Genomic DNA, 15778 nt, shown 5'->3' on the forward strand with positions numbered 1-15778 from the left:
CTTCCCACCCCTTCCCATTCTTCTAGATTATAAACTAATTTTGAATCATATTCTGTCTTTAGACCTACCCTATAGATGGCTGAAATAGCAGTAGGTCAAAACACTTAAGTGATTGGTAATTTGAAAAATTTAATCAAGTTATACCAGCTGCTTTCTTACTTTAGATACTGTTCTCTTCCTTATTTTAATATTTATAAGTAATTATGTTGATATTAAGAGTATCTTTTGAGTATCAATGCAGGTGATGGGAGGAGACCCAACAAGCTTTACAAGTAGAGTTGCATATTAAAAAATGGGGAGTTGACAATATCTGCTGCCCAAATATGCATTAGCCTTTGTTAGTTGGTGTGTTATATCAAAAGGTAGGATCGCTAATTCTCATTAATCCCTAAGGGAAAAAAATGCTTCAGGGTGGTTTTTATATTTACTTTTTACCCTAAGAAAGTGACATGCTTCTTGAGTAATATAATGAAGAGAAATTAAAAATTGGGACCACTTTCTAATATATTTTAGGTACATGTGTAAATTTTGGCTTTTATCGATCCAGCTACTTATTTCCATTCTTCAATTCATTTTAGGGTATCAATCTAACTTTTGGGAACACATGTTAATGACTATTCTTAGCATTAAATTTAGAGGGTGAAAATATGAGACATTCCATATAGAATATTTCATCATCAGGGTACTTGCTATAATATATTTAAAACAGAATAAGTACAAGTTGTACATGCTAATTTGCTAATTAAAAGAGACTGGGAATAAAAGAATTTACTTGGCCTGGCTTGTTCCAACAATCATGTTTTGCATCTGAGTAGAATCAACTTTACAAAATGAAATGATTTATGTGATTGTGGTAGGTATGTATCTGTGGAAAGTGTGTGTGGGGGTGAGAGGGTAAGAGAAGAGAAGGTGAAAGAGAAGCAGTGAAAGGAAGAGGAAGAGTGGAAAAGGGGGAGAAAAAAAGAGTGAGGGGCACATCCGCACCCACCCCCACACACCCATGTAATTCATGGGATGTAAGTAACTATGATGGTGATATAGATCTGAAAATTATGAATATGAATTCAAACACTTTTGCCCATCTGCAGTTTTAGCAAATCCACCAACTGTGTTATTCTTCTCAGTATTTTGTCTTCCTTGTGGCTCATTTTTCTCATCAAATACTGGAATTGGACTTCACTAGATGACTTCTAACATTCCTTTTAATATTAAAGATATAAAATTATTATTCCAGTAAATATTTGGAAAACAAATGAAAAACCAGATAATTTTGTTAATGTACGTGCTATTTAAATGTAGTTTAATCTCTTTAAACTCTCAAATAAATAAGGATGACATTGATAATATATAGAAATATAGCTACAAAAATATAACCCAAAACAAAGTTAGAATTGACAGAAAAAAAAATGTAAGTTGTTAGATTGTAATATAAATAAACCCCAGGGTACTTAATTTGTAATGTATTCTTAAATAAACATAAAAGGAATGATATGACTACTAGACAAAGTCCATTGGGATACATGCATTCTTAGATCTGTTGTTTAAATTGGTATTAGAAATGTTAATCACAAATTAAGTATAATTTTAAAATTATATCATTGAACTTGTTTAAAAGTACTTGACATCAAAGTGCTAGAAGTAAAAAAAAAATTACATTAAAAATATAAGTTGTAGAATGCTATGACTATCATGCCAATTAAGAACATTTTACTTTTTAATAACCAGCTGTATGTGAATAAAAAATAAGCTAAAGTAGGGCATTAAGTTAAAATTCTATGCAACTTAAAAAACCCCTAACACTAAAACTACACTTATAAATTGAATGGAAGGCAAAAGAAAAGTGAAGTGTTCTTCCTTAATTGAATTAAATACTTCACTGAATAATGTAATGTATTTTTTGTTAGATGCTATGTCCCATCTGACACAATTAGATCACTATTTGACATGGTACTAATATTTTCTGGTTATTTTATAAGCAAGTACATGTGATATTTTGGTCACATCACCAGAAGACGTTTGGATATTCCTGTGACAACAATTAAATCTAGAAATAGATTTACTATGCATTAATACAGCTTAAGCTACACACCTCTTCGAAAGTCTTGTGAGGGGCCCTATTATTTATAGAGTCATTTTATATTCTTTTCCTGAAAGAGGACCCCCCTTAAATTGAGGAAGTTCCAGGTCTTATAAAGCTTGGATTTGTTTCACCTAAAAAGTAAGCTCCTTGCTTCTCACTTACTAGCCTACTAGCAGAATTGACTGGCCTTGGAGTCAGAAGATTTAAATTTAAGTCATCGATTTATTCCCAACTAGCTATCATCCACTAATCTTTCTGTTGTTTCTACTCATGTAAAATGGAAATGATAATATATTTCCTACACATTTGAGTTAATCTGGAGCTAAAATGTGAAAAATGTGAAAGTTCTTGGAAAATCTGTAAGTTCTATGAAGAGATGAGATACTATTTCTAAGGTCACATTTTACCTAATGTATTTTAAAAATCTGGATTCCTTTTGGTGATTTTGACTCTACTCTGTATATGTCTAAACATAATATCTGTAACTGTCTGGATCTTTTTTTCAATTATACGTAGCAACAGTTATTTAATTCAGTATCTCCCATGTTCCAGTCACCATGATAAATGTTTTATAGGGATATTTAATTTATTATTAATTATTTACATAAACATTATTATAAATTCTACAGGTTTAAATATAAATTAATATTTATACACTAAATAATAAATGATTATTAAAAATTATATAATTAATCATTATATAAAATCTCACTTAAGTTTCACAACCCATTGCAGCAGCTGTTGCCACTTTACAGAAAAAAAGTGTAGCTCAGACCATGTAAGTAACTTGCCTAAGATTACATAGCTAGTAGATGCAATATGCAAACTTAGGTCTTTTGACTCCAATGCTTATGCTAGCTCAGAGTATGGGTGCAGCACATATTTGTATAATATTGTGGAAGAAATACTGTAAGTTTAAAATGTGAATTTCTCTGAGTTAAATGGCAAAATAATTTCTATTTTTTAAATAAAGCTAAGTAACACAATATTTTATAATTTTTAAAGATAAAACTATATTTTATCATTGTATTATGTTTGGAAGCTCTACGCAAGCATATTTTATGCCCATTTATAGATTGTTTTGCTTTATTTTTCAGTGGATATATGCAGTGCATCAGAAGTGAATATGATCATAAACCCAGTTATACTAAAAGTTAAGTAATACCCAAATACAAGAGCAATTTTTCTATATATCTAAATATATAGACTATAAATGTTTTCTTATTCCAATATGAAATAAAAGATATAAATTCATTTATTATACACATTGGTAGGAAAATCAATTATATTCTTGCAAAAGTGTGTTGTGTTAATCACTCACTATAAAGTATTTGCTCAGTTCACATATACATTTGATTAAAATGCGAGATTTTTACTAAAATATTACTTTAATTTTGAAAAACAGAAATGTTTCACAACATTCTTTGTATCTTAGATGTAAATAAAGTGCAGTAAATGCAAATAGCAGCTGCAAGATGTTGGAGACCCCCAAAAATTTAGCAATAAAGAATCACCTAAGGTTAATAGCTAGGGCATTTAGGGCATTTAGAAATGATATCTTGAATTCACACAGAACTGTTTTTTTATATATTATATTATGTAATATAATATATTATATTTCACATCATGATCAAATTCTAATTTGATTTGATTGCAAATTCCAGTAAGAGAAATATTAGTTAATACTTTGATCATTGATAGTTAAATATTATATTACTTTGAGAATTAGTTGGAATGATATACAAAGAAAAGAAACTTATAGCAGTTTTAGTTAGGAAAATGCATTCTCAGCTTGCCTTATATTATAGCAAAAATATAAGACAATGGATAAGTATCTAGTCCATTACATGTGGATAGTAAAGTTTACAAGACATGCAGTGTTCTTTCATATTCCAGTAAAGCATGTTTTTCCCCCCATTAACCTCTTAAAACACCCAACCACAAAGATAAGGAAGCCCTACTTGCCACAACTCCCAATTCAATCTTCTCTTATAGGAATTCATATGATCTGTGTCTTCAAATTAAAGGAAATTGATGCTTTTCAACAGATGTCTATCTTTGTGCTTAAAGGCCACTCTCAGCAAATCTCAATTTAATCTGATGCTATTTTAAGAATTAAGTTTTAGCTATTTAATCTCCCCAGAATTCACATTATAAAAAATGTGCATATATGTGGAGGGGATAATTTAGAATGTATCAATAGTGTCATCAACATTCTGCCCAACTATTGGTATTCCCACACTTTAAATTAAAGAAAAAAAAAGCACTCAACTCAAAAACCATGCCAGATATCCCACCAATAGGCACCTCACATTGATTTTCCCTCCCCTCTGGCTCAGTCCTCCCCACCCCATTGCCAATGTCAATAAACAAAATGTTAAATTGAGACAAAACACTGGCAATTTGAAGGTTTCTATGTGATCAACATTTCTTACCCCAAATCATGCAGAACATACCCCATAAACCACTGTTCCAAGGTTGCCTCTACATGGGTGATTCTCCTACCCCAGACACCTAGGCCTACCTGTCTGCCACTTAGAGAGGGAAGAGTGGTGGATTGTGCTGCAACTGGCAATGGAGTACACATGCTCCTGTCCTGCTGGAGGCCACTTATACAACCCCATGCCAGCTGTGGGTCATTCTGGGGGACGGGCATATCTTGGATCTGCTGATCACACCTGGCCCATGGTGTGCAGCAATCGCCAGACAGTCTGGCAGGTTGGAGAGTAATCCCACGCTGGCCCCTTTCCCAGGGGGCTTGGCAGGAGAGATCCTGTGGGAGAAGGAATCTCCATTTTCTGGGAGAAAGAGGAGCACTGTAGCAATACTTTCACTTTATCATTTTTCTACTCTCTTTTTCTTTCACTCTGAGTTATGCGTTTAAAACAATGATCATAAAATTAGTTTTAAATCCACATATAAAACAGTACTAATTTTATATGATGCTAAAGGGTCACAATTTCTTCACACAATGCAGCATTCATACTACACTATACAGACTACAAGTAGGGCATTATACTCTAGTCCATTTGAAAGTTGAAAGCATAGGTCAACGATTCCTTTTTAAATTTCACGTAAATTAAAGGTAAAATGGTGCTGAATTTAATGTACATGTAATGAACCAGAAAAGTGTGATTAATTCAGTGTAAGATTACAATATATTCTATTCATCATACTTCCATGATGATTTATTTAGAAGTTTGTTTGTGCTCTAATTTGTCCAATAGCCAATGGCATTGGAAATATTCAAATTAGTCAAAACTGAGTAGTTTGAGATTTTGAAACACACGCTGTTTCGTTAATACATAAATAAACCAAATGTAAATAAACACAGAGTAAAAACACTCTAAAGTATAATGAACCTACTCTGATTATAAACAAAGTTGAACACATAACACACAAACAGGGCTTCTAAATAACCGTAGGCATTTACTATATTTTATGTTTTCATTGACACATATACCAGGGTATATTAAATGCACTTTCTTCTTGCATTCTTTGAATATAGAATTTCAGGAAGAATCATGTAATTTTTGGTAATTCAATGAAATATAAAGATGAATCAGAAGTCTGGTATAGAATGCATCATCCATTGGTTCTGGATTTAACATAAGAAATCCGTAAAAAACTGAAATGTTCTGAAGGTTTGTTTTCAGTTTAGCATTATTTTTTCCAGGAATTCACAAGTTCAAAAATATGTCTCTTTGGCTGTTAGACAGCACTAATCAACTATCCAGAGACATTTTTTTATTTTTTTATTTTTATTTTATTTTATTTTATTTTTTTTTGAGGAGTCTCGCTCTGTCGCCCAGGCTGGAGTGCAGTGGCGTGATCTCGGCTCACTGCAAGCTCCGCCTCCCGGGTTCCCGCCATTCTCCCGCCTCAGCCTCCGAGTAGCTGGGACTACAGGCGCCCGCCACCTCGCCCGGCTAGTTTTTTGTATTTTTAGTAGGGACGGGGTTTCACCGTGTTAGCCAGGATGGTCTCGATCTCCTGACCTCGTGATCCACCCGCCTTGGCCTCCCAAAGTGCTGGGATTACAGGCTTGAGCCACCGCGCCCGGCCCCAGAGACATTTTTTTAAACCCAAATCTTTAACAAAATTGTTATTTTGGATTTGGGAATCCATTTTGGGTTCTCCATAACAATATTGGTAGGCTTGCCAGTAAGTGCTCATGTGCTGATTTAAGAAATAAAGTTTAGAAAATGTGGAAAGGAGAGGACGGAGACAAACATAACACACAATCTAGCTTTATTAATAGAACATATATGCAATTATAGAGGTAATTAGTCACTAAGAGTAAGAGCTGTTAGTAGTCATGATAGAAAAAGTACACATACAATGTTATAAAAAGTAAATGAGAGATTCAAGATGTTGCCATGACAATGTGAAAATGTGATGCTGATAAAATCTAAATCAATTCTGATGATAATTAAAATTTTAAGTAATGGAGAAATACAGATTTTAAAATTCAATCTTGTTACTTGACTTAGTAGTCCCTATAAAAGACCTTTTAAAATATACTTTGAGGTGAAAAAAAAATTGAAGTTATGTTCCCTAAGGAACATCACCTGCCATTAGGCACTAATCTTCCTTAAAATTTGTCCTCACATTTAAGGAAACTCATAAATTCTTCTTGAATACCCCAAGGACACAGAACCTTTCAGAGATTTTAATGTCAATGCAACATGTTAATCTGTTGGCCCTTCCAGTAATGTTTATTTTGGCCTCATTCAGTCTGCATGATGCTTTGCTCAGTGATTAAAAAAAAAAATCATTGTAGTGTGTGTAGCGTGTCAACAATGAAATAAGGTTCTTAGATGAAGTCTATCATACAGATTTTTTTTTCTACTTTCTCTCAGCTTGAATCTCTCTCATGCAGTTATTCTGTTGGATGAGGTGGCATTTCAAATTTGCTCACTCAGATTTGGGACATTAGTCTCATTCTGAAGCACACCAATGCTTCCAGAACTACCAGCATGCTGTAATGAAAGGTACCGCCATGAGACTTGAAGAGCTGTCTGACTTTGTCCCTAAATCTGTCTGAGTAAGAACAATGGGCAAACAAAAAGATAAGGAGAAGAAAGAGGAAACAAAAGCTAAAAGGTTCACCTTAACTTTCCCGGCATTTTCGTCATCTTCTTTTTTGTCTTCAAATTCAAAGGCAACAGTCATGCGTTGTTGTCTCTGCTCTTCCCACAGTGTAGGGTTAAAGCTGTCACTGTCTGACTGGAAATCTACAGTTAGATTCCAAAGTATTATTGCTTTTTTAAAAAACAATTTTATACAAAGTATTTAATACAGTATGCAAAAATGGTGATAGATACTACAAACAAATACAAAAATAAAGAAGAAAGAAAGAAAGAAAGACAAAGAAGGAAAGAGAAACAAAAGAATAAAATTCCCTTGATATTTATTACATGGCCTTTCGTAATCTTAACTCAAATTCAGTACTCCTAAAATACTCAGGATTGGGAAATTTTCTAGTGTAGGAAATGGGCTCCCCATAGGACAATATAATAATATAGAGAGTTGGCGCGAGCATTTTAAAGCGTTATCTTTTTCAATCCTCACAACAACACAATGGTAATACTAATCTCATCCTTATTTTACTAATGAGTTTTAAGACTTGCTCAAAGTGTTAGGAGACTTCTCAGTGGCTAGTGCAGGACTCTGTTCCTGTCTAAATAGAATCCTTATTTGTAACTGCTAAACTCTATAAAAATTTCTTTTATAAAAGTTACCACATAACATTATAACACTTACTTTGCAATAAGGTATCTAAGATTGCAACCTTTTCCTTTTATTGTGGGGTCAATGAGGGGGGTTTGTTTTTATGGTAGAGAATGTGGAAAATATAGTCTGTTTCAATTAGTTTAAATATGTCAAATTAACAGGGAAATGGCTTATAAATCTTTAATTTACATAAAATGTTGGTTAATGATAATATTTTCTTTGCAACATTATGGCAAAGATCACATGAAAATGCAATGAAAGTACTTAGTTAAGGCTAAATTCTTTTCCAAAGGAGGTCCTTTATCATACATGTTCTTCCTTTGTTACAGGGGATTCTGAAAACTCATTTATTACACTCCTGCCTGGAAAACCAAAGGATGACTTGCTTTAAATTCAAGGAAACTTTTCAATTACCAACCTTTCTTTTCTCAAAGAAAAAAACAGAAACAAAAGCAAACTCAGCTAGGCTAACTCTTTAACACTACACCTTACCTAACTGAATCTACGTTGGGACAAATTAGGGATTCAATCTGTGAGATCACATCTCAGAAATGACCAGTGAATATGAGATACTTTTCATTGTTTCCCCTATATTCTTTTGAAGTTAAATATTTTGATAATGTAGAGCTATTAAAATGAAAACATAAGTAAAACTGTATGAATATAACATAATCCTTACTTAAGATGTCTCTTATAAAATATGTAAACATGGTGGCTTTTCTTTTATCAATTCAAAAGATTAATTTTATTGACTTATAAAAATGCATATTAAAACAATCTTTTCCTACTTCTATAGATAAAATTTAAAGAAAAAATCCTAAAAAATTCCGAAATGATTAACTTACATTTGGAGGTCAAAGACCAAAGTAATTTATTATAATTATCCCTGGAAATAAGAAATACATAAACAAATGGTTTCTTTTACAAGTTGGCCTCATTCACATGGATTGGGTAGATTTAATCCATGGCTGGATTGAAATGAGTTTACTCTTCCAAGAATTATTTTTACTCTATAACTGTAGAAAATGTGCATATCAGCTTGTGTTGGCTTGGGCTAAGGAGCCTACGCTAAGTTTCAAATACCAAAGGACAAAGCTCTTGTAACCTTTTTAAATGAATAATGTGATCATAGAAGAGAAGATTTAATTATTGAAAAAGGATTTGGGGTTTGATCTGGGGTTTTGGTTAGGGAAACTCAACTTGAAAAATAAAGAATGGTCTTATTTGCAAGTATCTATTTATGGTTAACTTAGACCATGAAATAATTTGAGTCCAGAGATCATTGGACTAGTCATGCAATAAGTGAACACAGCAACTAAACCAGTTCATTGAAACTTCCTTAGGATCTGACTGCTCTTAGCTCATTTCAATTAACTGAGTACCAGATTTGCTTTACTAGTCATGTGTCTTGCAATCCATAAAGAGACATAGTTGCTCCTAAAAATCAACAATACTTTTATGTAAGATATAAAGATGAAGAGTTTTGTTTTGGAAGCTTACCTAAAATAGAGTAGAAAACAAGACTTATGCTTAAAGTATATCCCCAAATGATATTTGTGTGTCATGTAATTATCTTTATAGGCTTGTCCATGTGCCAATACTCCTGGCCAGAGATCTGAATAAAATTAGTCATTTCTATCCATAATCATTATATGTAGAGAAGAAATTTCTACTGACAATTTACCTTCATCACCACGAGGCTGCTGGGGAAACATGTAGTTAGTCAATACTCTTTGCTTTGTTTCTGGATGGGCTTCTGTTTGTAAAGGGATAAGGGCTTTGGACTAGAAGCAAAGAACATACAACTTAGATGAATACAATTGCAAATATATAACAGTCAATAGTCTGGTCTCACCCAGATAAACATTGGGGAAAAAAAAGTGAAAAAAAAAAGGAAATAAAATAAGAAATTACAACATGAAATAACACTATTACTGAGGAATATTTTCATATCCTAAGATTTTCATAATAAAGTTTTCTTCTTCTTTAGTATACCCTTTTACAAAACTTACCAAAACCTATTCAACTGAGCAATGTCAGATTTAATCCTGAAGAGTTCAAAATGTGTTAAATTGTTTCAACTAAGTAAGGTTTTGGTATGGTTCTATATGCCTATTCATTTTCATGGATTGTTGCCCTAGAAAGACAAATGGAATTTGCTATCAAATTTATGCTATGCAAGATTATCTATGAATTTAATTAGGTTAAAACAGCATTCATTTATTTGAGATATTTTTATAGCCAAAGACAGAGTCCACTTTATAGATAAGCAACTGTACTTGTACCTAATATATATCATAATATATTGACCTCTGTGCATATTTCATTCTGTTATTAATTTGATTTCAGAAATATTCATTTTGAAGGGGTATTCTAGAACTCTTACATTCCATGTCAGAAATATATCGGAAATGATATTATCTAATATACTAAAAATCTGCTTATTTAATGACATTAATAGGAGTGAAACACAAAGGGGATTTTTGATATCAGTTTGTCTTATGAAACTGAATCATAACCACATTACATTAATGTTCTAAATAAAAGTTAAATGATGCAGTCACTGCTCTGTTCATTCTCCCATAAGAATAATAAATCATATTGTTTTTTTCCCACAATGCAATATTGTGGAATACACTATTACATTACCATAGTTCACATTGATTCCAGAAATTATTTATGATGATATATTGATGCCTTGAAAAATCTATAGTTTATTGATAAGATTTGAATTTGAATTACTAATTTTTGACTCAGTAGATGGAAGCAAATGTTGTAATTACTGTAGGAACACAAGCAATATTCTTATATTTACATTTTATAATTTGTAAAGGTTATTTTAAATTTTCCACAAAAGTGTCCAATGACTGTAAGTATGAATAATTCACGTACCAGTAATGCTACTTTTATGGTCAGAAAATGATGAACTAAATCCAAGATGAATTGTTTTCATTTAGCCATTCATAGTTGAGGATAGGTGTATCAAAATTTAAGGATCACAAGAAAAAAGAGGACCAATAAACTGTATAAAAATTGTCTATCATTAGTTCTTCTGTAGGTAAATCAGATACCTTCAATGGCTTCTTGTTATTTTCCAGTAAATAAAATTATTTGCTAATGCAATATTACTGATTCAATTAAAATATATGTTTTCAAGAGGATAAAAAATAATATCAAAACAATTTTACAGAAAATACTAATAGCTGCCAAAAAGATATTGCAAATTCCTTTTTTTTTTTTCTGAGACAGAGTCTCACTCTGTCTCCCAGGCTGGAGTGCAGTGGTGTGATTTAGGCTCACTGCAACCTGTGCCCCCCGGGTTCAAGTGATTCTCCTGCCTCAGCCTCCCAAGTAGCTGAGATTACAGGCATGCACCACCGTGTCCGGCTAGTTTGGTATTTTTAGTAGAGACTGGGTTTCACCACGTTGGTCAGGCTGGTCTTGAACTCCTAACCTCAAGTGATCTGTGTGCCTCAGCCTCCCAAAGTGTTGAGATTACAGCATGAGCCACTGCGCCCAGTCTGATATTTCAAATTTCTTGAATGAAGTTTTTGAATTAAGTTAATTATAATTAAAAAGATAAGAAGAAAAAGGAACATAGAGGATAATAATTCCCTGTTATGGGGATTGTGGTAACAATTTCTTATACTTTACCTTCAGAGATATAATTAAAGTACATCCTCTAAGGACATACGTGTACCACCTAGAGGTTAAAAAGCTATAAAAATGATCATTTTGTGTATTAGATCTCAGAGAATGAAGTAGATGTTAAATAGAAGTATTTAAGGAGGGTGAGGCTTACAGTAGTGTTTTGACTTCAGCAATGTTTGAATTGCTATCTTTACAAAAATCTTTCAGGGGACAAAAACAACCTACATTTTGTAGTGGATGTCAAAGGTATCTATTGGGAATAAATTAGTAATTCAAACTTTCAATTATAGTTCATCTTAATAAACAAATCAGGCAATAAAACCTTTTACCTGATTGTCAGAAAGCCACAAAGCTGCAAGCTCTTTAAGTTTGGTAAATGAGAATGGTAAATTCTTCAATCTGCAAAAACACAAGAAGTCTAATAGCATGGGTAAAGGTGGATAAAAGTTCATTTCTAAGAATTATTTAACACACTCTAATTCGTTGGTTTCATTCTTTTCTCGAATCCGTTTTCCACTGAGCAGCCTGAACAATATTTTAAAAAATGAAAATATCCTATTTACAACCCTTCAAATACTTCCATTATATCTGAATAAAAATAAAAAATAGTTAACATGTATGGTTAGAGCTTAAAAGGTCTGGCCCCTAAAAACCCCTCCAGAAATTTATCTGCAACTCTTTTCCTGACTCAGTCCCATCAGGACAACTGGCTCTATCAGCCTGCTTTTTTCTCTGGAATACTCTCTCCCATACTTCACTTTACTGAACCCCACATATCCATTCATTCTTAGCTTAAATACCGGCTTCTCAAAGAGGCTTCTCTTGACTCATTTAAATTACTTCCCTCAGTCTGGTTTCAAAGCACCTTGTATTTTCCTTCATGGAACATATTGCAGTTTTAAATTACACATTTAGTTTTGTGATAATTTGCTTACTCTTTGCTATCCCTCCAAAACTGTAGGCTCCATGAGGGCAAAGGGCCATGCTTGTTTTACTACCAAAGGAACGTACAGCTCCTAATAGGATGTTGACCTTCAGCAAGAATGTTCTTTTGACCTTCAGGCAATGTGTAGTAGATATTCAAAGGGGGTAATCTTTAAAAAATTAGCACTTCTAAGATGTATAGTTTGATATTAGCCTTGGTATTCAATCAAAATTATATATTTAGCTTTGGCTTCAGCCTTTGGAGGGCCAAAATACTTCACACTATCTGATATCCTTCAAATTGTGCATGATCAACACATTGTGATCACATGGGTTACCATCAAAGCTAGCTAGCAAAGCAAGTAGTACAAACAAGGCATGCCAATGAGACTTATTACTAACTTCTGGATATTCACTTTTGAATACAGATAAACATTTTAGATACAATATAGAAGGACAATTTTCTTGTCTTTAATGTATTAGAATTCTGTCAGCCAATAGACAAATAAATTTATTTTGATAATGGAAGTGGGCAATCTTACAGTAATTAAAATTTAATTTTATAGTTAATTTTATGTGCAAAAGTCGTTAAACACTTCTTAAAAATCTAATAAATATGAAAGATTGAAAGGCAATATAAATATTAAAACTGTGCATTATATAACTTTAGAAAAAATATAATAACCTTTCTGAGCTAATATTTATAAAATATAAACATGAATGTGAAGAATAACTGATATTAAATTATATCACAAGTCTTTTTTATATAATTGTTACAGTAACATTTATAACTTTAAGTCAAATTACCCATAAAAGTTATTCCTAACTAAAAGTTATTTCAATTCACTCAAGCCAGAAATTGTGAAGTAAGATCTTATTGGGAGAGTTTCTTACATTGTATGGGGTATATTAAAAGCAGAATGTCAATTCTGCTCCATGGATATTACATGAGTTCAAAACTATCCAGAATCATGTAAACAATATCCATAATATCATCATCAACCCAGTCATAAATGTAGAATATGAAGGAACTGCTAGAAAAGGACAAGGCACCCTTGTTTTTCTTTCCTTTTCCGGTGATCTCTATTTCAAGTGAGCTCCTATTTGGTAACATAAATGTGCAGTACACTGACAACAGGAGCAATCTTGCAGCTGACAAGGCAGAGGAATCATTGTTCCTAACTACAATGTCAAACTTTAAAAATCTATTACATTTTAAATATGAAATTATAATAATCATTACTTTTGGATGACATTTCTTATTTAATCTTTTCTTCAAACAGTTCCTTCTCTGGTGGTAATATTTAACTTCGGCCTTAACTTTAGCTGAATATTGATTTTCACCTCTGCTTGATTTACTGATTGATTTATTAATTTAAAAATATTAATTTGGCTCCAGAGTATGTTCCAGCAACTGTACTAGGACATAACTTAAGCTTATATTTCTGTCCTGATGAAGTTATTTTAAAGTTCTGATATTGTGAGCTCCTCTACGTATTATTCATAAATTTTGCCCCAGCACCTAGCAGTGTGTCTGGCTCATTGTAGGTGAACTCAAGTCTGCTACAGTTGTTGAGTAAGTATCTTCAAAGTATTAATAGAACTTCTAATTATTGATCATTGATAATATTTGCTAAGTATATTTTGCATATTATGAATGAATTATTTTCATTCATAATACTAAGAATTTCCTAATCTTATTTATAAGAATATAATTAGAGATTCTTAAAAATGTCTTGCCAAAAGTCAGAAACAACTTTCAATGCATTTTCCTCATTTTTCCAGGATAGTAACACAGTCAGAAGAGGAGGCAAGGTTGGTATGACGTGACTTGCTCTTGATGCATAAAGCTTTGGTGCTTCCTTGTCCCCGATACTATAAATAAAATTCCAAACTTTTTAATAAAATGTTTTATTCTCTTATGTGGGAATATTATTAACTAGTAAGTGAAGCTTTGAAATTCACATTTTTCCTTAAACTAAGAAAAAAAATGAGAATTCCAATGCTTATCATGAAACTTCCAAAATCTGATTATTCTTGTGATTCCATAAAAGCTAATCTTTGATCATTTCATTGCAAGTTCTCTCAGTCCCTTGTATTATCAATTGTCTGGTTGAAACTTATTGAAAACATAGTGATCATTTTATTTTCTTAGCAATTATCTCTAGTCAATATTTGTTTTTATCCTTTCCTATTTGAGGATAATTATCTTTTAGAGAGGAGGTGGAAACAAAGACGAATTGAGGTTTGCACTTTTTCTTTTTACTCATCTATCAATATAATGCCATTATTAGAAGTAAAAGACCTATCCTTTCCTTGTTCATCCTGCTCTAAACATGACTAAATAGCCATTTCATTGTCAGTATTCTTACTAGCACTTTGATGGAACTGAAAATATACACATTGCCCAGTTAATTTGTTGGAAACCAAAATATAGACATGAAAACACATATGTGTGCATACATACATACATATGCACGTTTTTATTAATATATTTTATATATTTTTATTATAGTTATTTTCCATCTCTTCATATTATTATGCTTTCTGCATATGGGAAGGCTTTTGTGTATAAATTTGTGTGCTTCATATTTATATAATTTTAATACATTACATATGCTTTTGATATAATCAAATAACATAATTTAGAAACACCTGGTTTAAAAAATAATTTACCTTCTGCTATTTTAAAGAAAGTATAGTATTTGCATTCCGTATACTATGAAAGGCAGAAAATGTTATCAAAACTATAGGCAAAAAAACTATAATTTGCTTTCAGCAAATAACTAATATATGATTGTGAAATGTTGTAAAAATACCTGTTGTCACTCAAATTTAAGACTCTTAGTTTCTGCATCTGTCCAATCTCTTCAGGAAGAAATTCTAATTTGTTGGAGCGTAGGGACATGACTGTTACATTCTTACAACTTCCAATCTGTAGGTAACAAAAGAAAATAGATTTAAAAAATCAGAGCACAATACTATTTTTAATATTAAAATTTCTAATTTTTAAAACAATTTAAGTAATAGATTTTCTTATTTTTAACTTTCTTTTAATATGTGTATTGCTTTATTTTTATAATGTATCTCTTTAAAATATATGTATATTATATATATTCTTTTAGATATTAAGGCAATTTATATTAGATTTTCTTTTACATATTAAAAATAAAGAATTTTCTTTATAATTTTATGCTTAAAATACTTGCTAACATTAGTGTTTTCATATATCATATAATTTTGTCTGTCGAAGTGAGTACTAATATATCTTTGTTTACAACAGAAGATCATACACACTCAAAAAATACAATATTGTTGACATTTCCTAGGCAAACTTAGTTTTACTTCACATTACAGTGTTTTTTTGTCATTTTTAATAATATATTT

At 31.8% G+C, this 15778-nt stretch overlaps 1 protein-coding gene across 2 annotated transcripts in view; it reads right to left on the bottom strand.

Moving 5' to 3' along the window:
• LRRC7 (leucine rich repeat containing 7) overlaps positions 1-15778 on the bottom strand; it is a 468702-nt gene that overhangs the window by 108839 nt on the left and 344085 nt on the right. For both annotated transcript variants that reach the window (XM_030913316.1, XM_030913317.1), the window contains exons 12-16: positions 15211-15326; positions 11797-11866; positions 9501-9600; positions 7193-7317; positions 4605-4853 (exon numbers count right to left, since the gene is read on the bottom strand). In XM_030913316.1, coding sequence (XP_030769176.1) covers positions 4605-4853; positions 7193-7317; positions 9501-9600; positions 11797-11866; positions 15211-15326 — 660 coding nt within the window. The remainder of the gene's footprint in view (positions 1-4604; positions 4854-7192; positions 7318-9500; positions 9601-11796; positions 11867-15210; positions 15327-15778) is intronic.

The sequence above is a fragment of the Rhinopithecus roxellana genome, chromosome 12 (assembly GCF_007565055.1).
Source record: "Rhinopithecus roxellana isolate Shanxi Qingling chromosome 12, ASM756505v1, whole genome shotgun sequence".
Lineage (NCBI taxonomy): Eukaryota > Metazoa > Chordata > Mammalia > Primates > Cercopithecidae > Rhinopithecus > Rhinopithecus roxellana.